Source organism: Nannobrachium achirus (genome assembly GCF_963921795.1).
Source record: "Nannobrachium achirus genome assembly, chromosome: 3".
NCBI lineage: Eukaryota > Metazoa > Chordata > Actinopteri > Myctophiformes > Myctophidae > Nannobrachium > Nannobrachium achirus.
The window spans coordinates 32,156,410-32,170,833 of NC_137812.1; the positions used below are offsets into that span (position 1 = coordinate 32,156,410).

The following is a 14,424-nucleotide window of genomic DNA, read 5'->3' on the forward strand; positions in this document are numbered from 1 at the left end:
GGTGTTTTGTGACATAAATATTCAGCTGTTACTGTCAGTGTCCTCCTGTGACAAGTACAGTGTGTCACCACACTGGTCTCAATGCCTTGTGAGGACTACTGTACATCATTATTTCTTTCTCTGAGATTGTGTAATGTTGTACGTTAAAAACCCATTCAGAACAGGTACACATTATGGTGTATCATTATTTTATGATTTAACTACTGAAAAATAGCAGATATACAACTGCGAGCTTGTAGATCTGCTATTTTTTTTTTTATCATGCCAATTTGAATTTTGACCCGATGTGTGTCTTTTGAATCCTTCTAAGGTTTTTTGAAAAACCTATGTTTCTATGTCAGCAATCTGGCGAGCCATCGTCAAAGAAAGGGTCCTTTTCACTTAACAGTTAACAGCACAGTTAGTCTGTTCTTGAGTGACTACTATGTCAGTGGTTCTCAAACCTTTTCATGTGAAGGACCCCTGTAAAAAAAAAAAAAGTACTAACTCATATATGAGACTGGTGATAGTAAGTGTTTGTGCTTGTGTCTGTCTCTGAATCAGCCATTAGTTTCTGAACATAAAAAAATTGTTCAAAAATAGACGATCTACAAGTTCACAACATCACGACGTAGACACGGCTATTTTACTATTTTAAAATGTTTTTCAAAATGATAAAACGTTTTAGACAGCCGCGAAAGATGGGGCCCTGAGAGAATACATCAAGTAACGATTCCAAGCAAGCAAAAACATTTTTTTTTTTCATTGTAACAAAGAGTTTATTTCAACTGAAAATGAGAATTTAGTTCTACCAGGTTGGTGTGTTCAGTAGTTATTATTTCCTTCTTTTATGACAACCATCTAAACAACCACAAACAAGTAAAAAGAACAACAACAAAAAAAGACAATAATAACAGATAATAAAATCCACAATGTCTCGTGTCATTAAATATATTCATAATATAATAACCATAATATATTAGTACGCATCGTAAAACAACATTGCAAAAAAAAAGAAAAGGCTGCAATTGTGATAGCTAAACATTTACAATTCATAGTATGAACACAAAGTAACACTTTGACAGGTCTGTCGATAGCCTCTGAGCAGGAGGAACGTTGTCAAACCGTCGCTCTGGAAGCAAGATCTAAAATGTACACCGTGGGTTTACAGAGAGAGACGAGCATGTGATGAGATGTGAGTACATTTTGTGCCAAAACTGAAACATTGATGTGTAATGCAGTGTTCTATACCAGGGGTCTTCAACGTTTTCAGGCCAGGGACCCCTTAGTTGAGAGAGAGATGAAGCAGGGACACCCACAACCTGTTCATAGATTCCATAATAGTTTCATCGTTTGACAGCACAATCATCAGTGTTTTTTGGATTTATGTCAATTTGAGTTTTCAGATATTTAACAACTTGAACCATCAATACATAATAAATTTCACCTTTCACTCTGTACTTGGTCTGCTCTTTTTCCCCTCTACAAAACCTCTTTGCCAAAAATATTTTTGGCTAAAGTCCTCCGAATATGGACACTGCTAGGGTTCAAGTTTCTATCACACAAAGATTTGGAGGACCCCCTGTAGTGACTCTGAGGACCCCCTAGGGGTCCCGGACCCCCTGTTGAAGACCCCTGTTCTATACTGTAGCAGTGGTTCTCAAACTTTTTCATGTCAAGGACCCTCAAATTGATATATATTTTGCCGCAGACCCCCATCTGAAAATATGTTGTGCCAGGGACCCCCAGAAGAGAAGATTTGCGTAAAAAAAAAAAACGTCGCTTTCGTATTCAGAGATTTTAACTAATGTTCAAGGTTTTTGAAAAATAGCAGATCTACAAGATTACAGCGCGGCACGAAGTTGTAAATCTGCTATTTTTGAATAGCCAAAGTATAAAAGGTTAAAATGATCATGATGCTATTAACCAATTTAGCTGGGGAGCCTGTGGAACCTCCCCAAGGACCCCTCTTTGAGAATCAATGTTCTAATCTATAGCAATGAACATTAACATGTAAATATACTGTGTATGAATATGTGAATATCATCTGCTGTATGTATTTAGTCTTTGCGAGAGACAGCTGCTGTTGTGGTACTGCCGTTTCTATTTTTTTGACTTATTTATTGGCCACAGATGCTTATAATCATAAATATAAATCCTCAAAAAGAAACAGTAGCGTGCAATGAAACCCAGATTAACTTGTGTTTAATTAGAAACCTTTTTGAGTTGGCGTGAACTAGAAGTCATTTCAGTGCATCCAAAAAGAACTTTGAACAGGTTTTTGAGAAAGTGGACAGTTACTCTCAATGGGGCCAAAAAACAATGTCTGTAAAAAGTCATATCTAGGTCATACATTAATCATCTATACATTAAACAGTGTTGTGAAAATATTTGTTGTGAAATTGCTGTTTTCCGAGTTGGATTTCTCTTTTTTTTTTTATAAAGGCCTTAGTTTTAAGCCCCACTGATTTCCACTCCATTGCCTAACAACTTCTCTCAAAACCGGCTTCTACTGCTGCAATAAAAAATAATAAAAAAATGCTGATTCAGGTTTGTAATACGCTGAGGCATTTATAAATCTTTACCATTGGTAAAGATTTACCATTGGGGAGGTTCGATCATTCAGGGGGAAAAAAAGTGAAATGTATTTTGAACTTCAGCCAAGCATAGTGCAGAGAATGAATGTGACGTCTCAATAGGGCACAGCAGCTGTTGAGTGCTCATACAGTGAGTGCCCTTCAGCAGGGGCGTCACAAGGGGTAGGAAAGTTGGACTGAGTTACTAGGGCCCAAGGTGGAGGGGCCCTAGTAACTTAAGCTAATGAAAAATAGCAGATATACAAGCTCACAGCGCGGCACCGAGTGCCGCGCTGCGAGCTTGTAGATCTGCTATTTTTGAAAAGTCGTGAAAATGTGCGCAAATCTTTGAATATATGTATTTTTTTAGTGAACATTTGTAACAAAAATGTTGCTTCTGGGGGGTCCCTGGAACTAAATATTTTGAGATGGGGGGGGGTCCTTCACATGAAAAAGTTTGAGCATCACTGACATGGAAACATAGGTTTCTTGGCACACATTTTCACGATTTTTCAAAAATAGCAGATCTACAAGCTCACAGCGCGGCACTCGGTGCCGCGCTGTGAGCTTGTATATCTGCTGTTTTTCAATAGTTAACATTCATGGGGGGCCCACAGTGAATCCTTGTACCCAGGGCCCAGAACTTGGTGTGACGCCCCTGCCCTTCAGTGAAAAGTACAACCATGCATTGTGTGCACAATGAGGTCTAATATACCATGGCTGGCGTGGCGTAGCTGTTCTCTACCACCCCAAGACTAGGTATACTAACCTCTAAAGCAGGGTTCCCCAATTAGTTTTCCCCAAGGGCCGAATTATGTCCAGGGTACCAAGCCGAGGGCCACAACATTGCAGGGGGCGACGGTGGCGTTCCAGCGACAGTTCAGATATCATCGTTGTCGGGTGAAAATCTTGTATGTCCAAAACCGTTTGTTTTGCATTTGTCATTTTAAAAATGATTTAAACTAGTGAAAACCTGCAGATCTACAAGCACCGCGAGGCGGTGTGTGCTTGTAGATCTGCTGTTTTCACTACTTTTGTGCGACGGCCTTGTATGATGAAGCAGGGCTTTACTTTGCGAAAGAACATACAAATTTGGAGATACGAGGTTTCCACCCGACAACGGCGATATACTAGTGTTGTTGCTGCTCTAGTGCTCTTATACCACCATTATTACTGGGGTTGGTGGGGGCCAGACAGTAGCCCCCCGTGGGCCGCCTATTGGGGAACTCTGCTCTAAAGGTTTAGTGTGGTCTGTTCAGTGACCTTAGTTAACATTATTCTTGGAAGCTCGACAGGCTAGTTTACGGAGAACGAAAAGAGAATTGATTCTTTTTTTTCTATCTTTGTTTCAGCTTAAGATTATTTCTGTTGCCTCGTTTGGTAAGCAAATTCTCTCTCTTTTCTTTACTACTGGTTCTTGCTTCCTAAAATAATACATAGATGTTAACTGTTATCTTATCTAAAATCCTCTTCTCTAAAAAATAAAACTGCCTATGCAGATGTAGTGGTCCGTAGCCAAACCCATTTTAGTACATTAGAAGAAGGTATAGATCAATTACAAATATATTTTACATTCTAATCATTTTTAATTGGTGTTTTCTTACAAAAGATTACATACTAACAGATCATAGAGGGCAACATTTACACCATGTTATCATTCTGTTAATGCAGGGTGAGAGAATACCTTTTCTAAGAGACAAATCACAGAAATGTGTACAGTATATTGTTGGTCTTCAAGTTAGAAGATATAAGTACAAAATGTCTTCTGTCCTCATTCAACTTCCAACGTTTTATCCTGTATGTTGTAGTCGATCTACGGTCTCAGGTACTGTAGTTCTTTTCCAGCTCAGATTATTTTGGCCTCGTAATATTTGTGGTTGAATAAATGACTTAAAAAATGTATGATCAAGTATAAAAATGTGAAATGATAAGAGTCATTTAGCAATATACTGTAATTTATGTATTCTAATTTCTAACTGAAATGAAGTGATGCATTTTGTGAGTTGTTTGTTTGATTCAGGAAGTGATCTTAGTTTTTGTAATTGTATCGTGAATTGAATTCACCATTGTCATGACAAGTTATTGCAGTTGCTGACAAAGCAATTTGTCATCTTAAAGAAAACCCAGCAAAATAATAAAAATATACTATTTTCAGCAGCATCTATAGTGAATCGAACATTGCAGCTTTGTTTAGGAGGCATTGGCATGCAGGGTGATCTGTACAATAATGTATATAAAAAGATAAGAAATTAAAGAATTAATTCAATAAGATGTAAAGACAAATCGGGGGGAAAGGTAAGTTGATATTGATGAGTCAATGCCATTTTAATCCTTTGTGCGATTACCAAAAATGTCCACCCTGACCCAAAACTTTAGGATGTGATTCTTCCCAAAGACGGACCTAGATATACTGCACAGGCTTATTATTATTTGTTAAAAAAAGGGAATGTGCAATTTGTGACACTTGGAAATAATATTATTTTATGGCACTTTTTTTTTTAATATTAAATGGAGTATGCACATCTGTTGTATATTGTTGATGGAAGAAGAATTCTACCGTATTATGAGAAGTGAGGGTTTTTGATTGGAAAAAATAAGCTCAGATATGCTCAGAAAGTTAAATTGCAGTGGTCATTCAGTGGCTTCATCTGTATCATTTCTTTTGTACCTGCAGAGAATATTCATTCAATCGGAGCATAAAATATATTCGATTCATATTGAGATATTAAAAAGATGAACACAAACCACTTTATATATATATATACTGGTAAGAGGTGCAAAGTCGGCAAATCCACTAGAGCTAATCTCAAAGGAAAATAACCTGTGAAACCAAATCTGCAAGGTGAGCTCCTTCAACAAAAAGTTCACGAAAAAAAATATCTTCCTAAATAGTTCTCTTCATGCTTCTACACGAAAAAGCAGCGACATACAGTCTCTTTTCTGTCCATATTCTTTCTTTCACGTTTTTGCTATGACCCACTCCTCTTCTCTTACAGTATGTGTTCCTTTTTTTCTTCTTCTCTGATGTCCTCCCTCCTTCCCGCGTTCTCTCTCTCTCTCCTCACTGCCTTACGGCTTCTTGCACTTGCCTTTCTTCTCGCGTTGCTGGAACTTCCGGAGCCTGCGGGCCCATGTGTCCCTCCACTGGATTACCAGGCTGCCTTTGTCTGCCACCACTCCACTCTGCCCGGGGGAGTCCTCGTCGTTCCCGAGCAGCAGGTACTTCTTCCCGGGCTTGATCTTGGGACACTTGCAGGCCACGTCCTTGGCGCGGACCCACAGGAACTGGTCCCCGCGGCGAATGCGGCTCTCGCCCTGCTTGTAGACGGAGATGATGTTGACGGTGAACTTCCACCACTCGCCGGCCTTGTCGGCCTTCAGGATGTGCACCTGGACAGCTGTGGATGTAGAAAGGGAATAGGGGGTGGGGGGGTTATGGTTATTAGGACTGCAACTAAGGCTGTCACGATGACATTTTACATGACAATTGTCACTCAAATAATAGCGATTAAGGATTTAATTGTGTTTTTGTTGTTGACAATTACATTTCTGTTTGGCTTGTAGGCTTTGAAGTTGCACATGGCAGATATGACACATAACATAAATAAACAAAAAAGTTACTTGCATATTTGACAACTTTATACTTAAAAAACAACATTGATAGTGGAAATAGCCGATCTACAAGCTCACAACGCGTCACATCGCGACTCGTGAGCTTGTAGATGTGCTATTTCCACTATTTTTGAAATGTTTGAAAATATATGAACATTTTTCAACCTGTAAACGATTATGACGATTATGACAAAATAATTGCGATTATGTCAAATAATGAATTTAAAAGAGAGATTAAAGCGTATTATTGTTATGAAATGTCCTCTTTTCGAGCCTTTCCAATGTCTGTGCCCCAGAGATGACTTAAGGGACTGTCCCTTCCTGTCCTGTTGGCACACAAGGTTTGTGTCCAGTCCTGTGGTTCACTCCTTCCTGCCACCTGTGATAACCCATCTGAAAATATTCTGCAGAGGGGCCAGAGATCCCCCTACTATATTAACAATTTTTTGCTGGGGCCCAGACCCAACTTTGAGAACCACTGCTTTAAACCATTCATCTCCATTCAACTTTTCATAATATGAAAAGTTATATTTTGGAAATGCACATTAAATGTGCATTAAGCTGTAACATTTTTACAGCTTAGTTTCCATTGCATTACCGCTTTTAGCATCTATTCTCTGTGTCCAAATGTAACTTGAAATAGATCAAATACATTTGACATTCTTTTGTACCAAGGAGTGTGAATATTATGATAATTGTATCTTTCACAGCAAGCACAGTTAAGCCACTTTGGGCAAAAAGAAAAAGGTTTGTAGGACCTTACATTCCTCAAATGCCACGTCGGTGCTTCAGCTTAACTATTATGTCAAGATAATACATTATTCATGGGACAATTTATACAGCCCAGATCATCCAGCTCTGACCCGCTCTCTGCTCTGTGTGAACTGACCAACTCACTTGAAAACCTTTTAGCCCAGAGTCTTCCAATGGCCTCCACAAATGGAATAATCACTAGCTTTAGTGTTCCATTAGCCTCTAGTTCATACATGGGCAACTGGCGGCCCGGGGGCCACATGCGGCCCCCACTTTTACTTAATGCGGCCCGCATGTTAATGCCGGAATACTGATATTATAATTGATTTCAGCTGTTACAATTCCAAACATGACCTGCTTTAATTCAATCAGTCTATATTAGTAGCTTAACTCATTCTGTGCCAATGACTGCTTATGACGGTTTTTTTCCAATAGCCCTGTGTGCCAATGACGGCTTATGACGGTTTTTGTGTTTTTTACATAGAAAAAAAAAATCATTTTTTTTTTTTTTTTTCTAAAGATGTCAAAATGACCTGAGATCAGAGAGATGCTTTTCTCTGTTTGTGTGTTCGCTCCCTCGTTTAGCTGATTGAGAAAATGTGTGTTCATGTGTGTCCATTCTAGTGGATGGACACTTTTTTTCATTCAAACAGCTCTATCTCTGGAACCATTTGTCCGATTGCCAAAATTCTTTTTGCCACTGAATCACAACAACTGTGTCTGTTTCTGTGGGGAAAAAAATTATAAAAAAAAAATCTTTTTTTTTCATTGCATAGTAAAGAAAAACATACAAAATCTCGGCACAGCTACCTTGGAGCCATTTTGGCATCTGGCACAGAATGACTAGTATAGTAGTACTAAAATGTATTTTTTAATGTCCAATGTATTTGTATTTAGGTTCATAAAGTTAACATGAGTACATAACTAAATGCGTTTGAAATGAAATCAAAATGTTACATTTCAGGATTCCAATTCAAAAATAACAAAAAACTATTCAGGATTCCAATTCAAAAGAAGCAAAATTAGCCGATCTACAAGCTCAAAATGCATCGCTGTGCGATGCGTTTTGAGCTTGTAGATCTGCTATTTTTTCTGCTTATTTTGTATGAGATACTAGAATGACGAAGTAGGACTTGGCAATATGCAATGTGGCCCTCTGGAGTGAAGGTGGAAATATAGTGGCCCTCGCCATCATCAAAGTTGTCCACCCCTGCTCTAGTTGGAACAAAGACCATCTTTGAGCCAGAGTGCTTTTGAAAGAGACTCGGGTCCATCTATTAGTTTTCTAGCTCCAGGTCAGGTTTGCCAAAACGGATCAGATTTGCTCCCCAAATGCTCAAAAATGAATTTGTAATATTATTATGCCAATGACGCATACCAAAACGGAGACCATTTCAAGTATTACTGTGTCCTCGGAAGGAAACGTCTGTATGGCAGTACAGACTGTTAAAGTTGTGAGTTTTTAGAGACATCATGTGATGCCTGGAGATGATGGGCAGAGAGAGAGGAGATAAATGAAGAGAGGATAAATGTCATAAGAATAGGGTTGTCTCAGGGGCGTCAATTGGGTATGGCAGGGGTATGCAGCTGCCACACCCTGGGTCCAGGGGGAAGATAAAAGTTAGTTCTAAATATGACTCCATGGATGTCTCTTTGTCTATCTGTGCGGGTTATTATGTTGGTAAATTACAGTAAAATAACTACAAATGCAAAATCTTACAAAATGGTCACTTTAACAAGGTATTATAATTATATTTTAGGTATATATAATTATATATTATATGTACTTCTTCTTAAAATAAATATATCATGCCTGTTGCTGAGGTATGGCAACATGACTGGTGTCTTGCACGCGCGCAAGCTTTTTCTGAACTGACGCCACTGGGTTGTCTGATGAATCTGAACCTCAAAGTGTTAATACGCATTACTGTATTAAAAGCATATCCCTATTCCCTACTGACACACATTATAGTGTGTCACTGTATAGTGTGTCACCGTAGCATTTAAGACACTGGGACAGAAGTGTTGGGTGACAGATTTCACTTCCAACATGATGTGTGCATTAATGGCACATGCTGCACCGTGGGGTTTCTACCACACAGCCTTGGGATTCAGATCTGACTCCGATGGAGGTCTCTCGCTAGACACGGGATGCAACAGTTAATCAAACAAATCGATTTAATCTAAAACATATACACTGTATATCGAATATCGTCATTGTCCGATGAAAACCTTGTATGTCCAAAACCGTTTGGATTTATCATTTAAAAAATGATTTAAACTAGTGAAAACAGCAGATCTACAAGCACACAACGCCTCGCGCCGCGAGGCGTTGTGTGCTTGTAGATCTGCTGTTTTCACTACTTTTGTGTGACGGTCTTGTATGACGAAGCAGGGCTTTACTTTGCGAAAGAACATACAAATTTGAAACTTGGAGATACGAAGTTTCCACCCGACAACGATGACGTATTATATATTTGATTTTTCATACAAAAATAATCCAACTTGGGGGGGAATACATGAAATGTTTTTATTTTCCTTTAATTTTAGAAAAAAGTAGACGTTCTACGAGCTCACAACACTAGTTTTGTGCAACGCTGTTTTATGAAGAAGTATTAGTATTATAATAGGGCTAGTTCATTATTTGATTCATCTGAAAAGTAACCGGTAGAATAATTGCTAAGAAATAAATAAAGGATAGTTGAGGCCCTAATAGACATTCCTGCCTGACTCATCCAAGGTATACAATCCTGGATGTGTCTTAAATGGTATTTTTCAAACCCCAACATCATTTTCACCACACATAACGCCAGTGTAGATTTGGCTGTTAAGAAGACTCGCATCTTTTACGAACCCATCCTGCTATTATTGTCCATTAAATTAAATCTGTCTTATGCCTCCCTTGCCTTGAAATAATTGGAGTGGGGGTCCTTAATGCAACAAAATGCTACTGTTGGCTGATTGGGCATTTGACCTAATGGTGAACTCTACCCTCCATCACCCTCCCTCTACCACCTGTCACCACCGGAAGGCGCTCTTCTCTCTGTTTGTGTTTGGATAACAGCTACATTGCCTAACATTGGCTGTCTGGCCTGTAAATACTGAATAGCCTTTTTGTGATGCTTGGTTCTGTTGTTGAGCAAGAGTGGTTATCCTTATGACTACATTTGAGACAGAACCCCCTAACCCCCTTAACCACAAAGGCACACAAACACTCCCACCCGCTGCATTTCTTTCACTGATTTTGTCTTTATATCGACCGCAGTAGCTTGTAGCATCACTGTGCTACGCAGCGTGGAGCCCAGCTCTCCCGCTGCTCTATTGAAAACAACCATAAACTAGCACTTTCTCCAGCCACGCTAAATTATGTTAGTTCATGTATCACTGTCTTATGTGCCTGTGTGTGGCACAGGCTTTAGGATACGCTGGCACTGGTCTGGTTTGTATCTAACAAAACATTCCTGCATGACTATTGTTTGGTAATGTAGCTGTTTAAAATGGGCCTTTTTCTGGTTCTCATCATGTTCATGTTGACTATAAAAACCCCTGGTGAGAGAGAAAGTGGATTAAAGCCCTTTGCTCACACAGGAGAACATGGCAGTTCAAACTGCTGGGGAGCAATGGATTAGAGAGGCGTCATTACAGTAACCAGATTATAAAAAATATCAGGTTACAGTTCAAGTTTGAGTTGGAAGCTGGAAGAAGTTACGGCATTGTTTTAGAAGCCAATTGTTAACACCAAATGTTGTTTTGATAACTCTCCTCCCTATGGCTGATTTCGACATGGTCGCACACCAATGTCACGCACTAAAAAATAGCCGATCTACAAGCTCACACGAGTTGTGTGAGCTTGTGGTTTGGCTATTTTCATAGTGTAAAACAAGCCTTACTGTTCCAGGAGCACCAAAGGCCAGTTCAGCGAGTGACACAACTGTCGGAGACCTTGCTCCCAATGGTTTAGCACAGGGGTCTTCAACAGGGGGTCCGGGACCCCTAGGGAGTCCTCAGAGTTACTACAGGGGGTCCTTCAAATCTTTGTGTGATAGAAACTCTTTTTTTTATATTAACCACTTGAACCCTAGGCTAGGGTCCATATTCTGGGAACTTTAGCCAAAAATAGCAGATCTACGCCTTGCAGCGCGCTGCGAGGCGTTGTGAGCTTGTAGATCGGCTATGTTCGGCAAAGAAGTTTGGTGTAGAGGGGAAAAAGAGCAGACTAAGTACTTGTAGTGAAAGTTCAAGTTTATTAAGTATTGATGGTTCAAGTGGTTACATATCTGATAACGCAAATTGACATGAATCCAAAATACACAGATGATTGTGCTGTCAAACGATGAAACTATATGGAATCTGGGGGTCCCTGCTTCAGCTCTCTCTCAGCTAAGGGGTCCTTGACCTGAAAACGTTGAAGAACCCTGGTTTAGCAACATGACCGCTTCACTCTGTTGTCTTTGTCACACGTCACTCACACCCCCCCCCCCCAGAAGCACTCGCTTCAGTACAGACTCTGAGCAGGACAGATTCTTGTTCAGGGAAGGGAAGGTGCTGGGTTGGGTCATCACTCATCGACGCCAGCAGTTCCCGTATACACTGGTTTCAACATGGCCACCACATGCTTCATCAGCAGCAGCAGGGAACCCCACCCACCCACTCATTGTGGGAGGTGTGTATGGGGGTAGATCAGGGACGTGCTGGCCATTGGGAAAAGCGGGACAACTCCCGAACGGCCGGTTCATTCCCGGCCTGTCCAGGCCGGCCATTAGGAAAAAAAATAAAATAAAATGTCGGCCTTCGTTCCATTTTGGGGGCTGGGCGGCCAACAAAGTAAATCGTCACTGTCGGGCAGAAACCTCGTATCTCCAAGTTTCAAATGTATAAATTTTTTCGCAAAGCAAGGCCCTGCTTCATCATACAAGGCCATTGCACAAAAATAGTGAAAACAGCCGATCTACAAGCACACAATGCCTCGCACCGCGAGGCGTTGTGTGCTTGTAGATCGTGTGCTTGTAGATCGTGCTTGTAGATCGGCTGTAGATCACTAGTTTAAATCATTTTTTAAATGAGTGCTTGTAGATCGTGCTTGTAGATCGGCTGTAGATCACTAGTTTAAATCATTTTTTAAATGATAAATACAAAACAAACGGTTTTGGACATACAAGGTTTCCTCCTGACAACGACGAAATGTACAATAATTGGCCCACTGGCTTGTCACTTGTCATGATCTGAAATGGCAAATCTTTGAGTAGCAGCAGCGCTATAGAGAGATCTCTCTCTATAGCGCGCAACGAGGGCCTCTCCAACTCTCTTTCCAGGGCTGAATCAGGGGCCCAGCATGTCCCTGGCCTGCACCCACCCACTCATTGTGGGAGGTGTGTATGGGGGTAGAATAGATGGATGAGACGACTCAGTGCGGTGCTGAGTGATATTCTCTCTTGCTTGACAACAGGACGTCCTGATGACACTGTCTCTGTCTCACTTTCTCACTGTTTTTCTAACTCTTCACACTCCTACGGATGTCGACTGTGGTTTTTTGCTTGGAATAGACAGTGTGTGTGTAAGCAGTGCAGTGGTGATGGGACATTACCCACTTAACCCAGCGTACGTGGGAGTTCAGCCACGTTATAGTATGAGCCATTCCCTTATGCATTCATCATCAGGGATGTTTCATCTGTGTTTTGGGGCGGCTGTAGCTTAGTGCAGTGGTTCCCAAACATTTCAGGTCGTTATCCAAAAGAGAAATTGAAAACAGCAGATCTAAAGGGTTCCGGTTACTCCAATTTAGTCATTTGCCAGTTTCCCCCACAGCCAACCCCCTAATGGTTGGTCTGGGAGAGGGTTTAGAATGTAGGTAGATTGTGTTTTTTTTTTTTTTATCTTTTGATAAAAAAGGGGGGATCATTTACTTCTGACACATAAAAATGTACCAACGACCAAAAAACGGGTCCCGACCCTTTTTTGGGGAACGCTGGCAATACATTCTCAGAATGTATTCATCTAAACATATTTAAACTATCCTTACAGTCACTCATCTAAACATATTTCAAACTGTATCCTTCCAGTCACAACTTAACAAAACCTGCTGAAAACATTTTTCCTTTTCTTCAGCTTCAGCACAACGATCAAAAATGCACATCTGCATATTGCATTTCTTCAAACTTAAAATTACTCTCTTCTCCACTAGTCCCTCCTCAACATTTTAGTCTAGTTTTTATTTTGTTGACGAAATTGTCAATATATTTAGTCTTAGTTTTAGTCATCACAGTTTAGTTTTTATTTAGTTTTCGTCAGTGAAAAAAACGCAGTCGACAAACATTTTTCGCCCTAGTTTTAGTCGACGAAATCAACACTGTTTTTGTTCCCCACATAATTTAAATCAATTTGTTATTTATTCTCATTAGTAGCGCTAGTGTTATTCTAACTTGCGCTACGAGTTGGCTACAAAATGACGTAAAAACTACACTCCCCACCACATCAGAAAACTGAAAACGGTCTTGATCCCAGGCTAGTGGGCAGGTACTTTACACCTGCACCAGCCCCACCCAGACACCACATCATGGTCTTTGCATGAGTCTGGCTGTGAAATGTAGTAGATTTGAGATTAGACACGTTGGTTTCAGACTCATTCCAAAGTACAGTACTTTGTCCACATAGAAAAATATCTAGGTCCACACGACAAAGATATCTAGGTCTAAAATAATCGGAGTCCCCAGACCTCCGCTAGGGGACAAGCACACACAGTAAAGTCTTCAGAGATATCCGGGTTCCATGCCTACACGGATCCAGTGAATCGGATATTTTTCAATGTCTTCACTTATTTATCCGGTTTAAAAAATATCCAGTTTCACGGCCGAAATATCCAGCTTTGTGTGGCTGCAAGCCCCAACCGCACAAAGAAATGTCTAGCTTCAGAAATATCCAGCTCCATGTAGCCGGCACTTTAGAATCCAGACTTGAAATACCCTGTGACTGGCCTTCCAAACAAAACCAGACCAAAGAAATGCATCTTCCGTTGTGTTAAAGGACGTGTGTATATTTTTTATACACACATAAGTAGGGAGGTTGTTGGGGTGGAAGGTTAGGGGTGTGTGGGAGAGGAGAGGAGGTGTCGAAGGTGACCCCCTAACTCCCCTAAATCCAAACAGAACAATGGGCCGGCCTGTCAGTCAGGCTGCCGAGGTGAGGTATGCTGCAGGATGCTGGGGCTTGGTTGACCGCTTCAACACAGCCTATAACTTCAATCAGTGGTGGAGGAGGGGGGATGGAGGCGATGGGAGAGGGGAGAGGGGAGAGGTCACACGTCTCATCCACACCTTGAATGGACCACAGTGGACAGACCGTCACAGGAATGCCATGGGGAATGAATTGGTTTGGTGTGTGTGTGTGTGTGTGTGTGTGTGTGTGTGTGTGTGTGTGCGTGTGCGTGTGCGTGTGCGTGTGCGTGTGCGTGTGCGTGTGCCTGCGTGCATTTGCAGTGGTGTAAAGTAACTAAGTACATTTACTTGAA

At 40.7% G+C, this 14,424-nt stretch overlaps 1 protein-coding gene across 2 annotated transcripts in view; it reads right to left on the minus strand.

Moving 5' to 3' along the window:
- Window positions 1–3,150: 3,150 nt before the first annotated feature.
- The window catches only part of ntn1a (netrin 1a), an 87,653-nt gene continuing 76,379 nt past the window's right edge, over window positions 3,151–14,424 (minus strand). For both annotated transcript variants that reach the window (XM_080722192.1, XM_080722191.1), the window contains one exon: window positions 3,151–5,953. In XM_080722192.1, coding sequence (XP_080578318.1) covers window positions 5,625–5,953 — 329 coding nt within the window. In that variant the 3' untranslated portion in view covers window positions 3,151–5,624. The remainder of the gene's footprint in view (window positions 5,954–14,424) is intronic.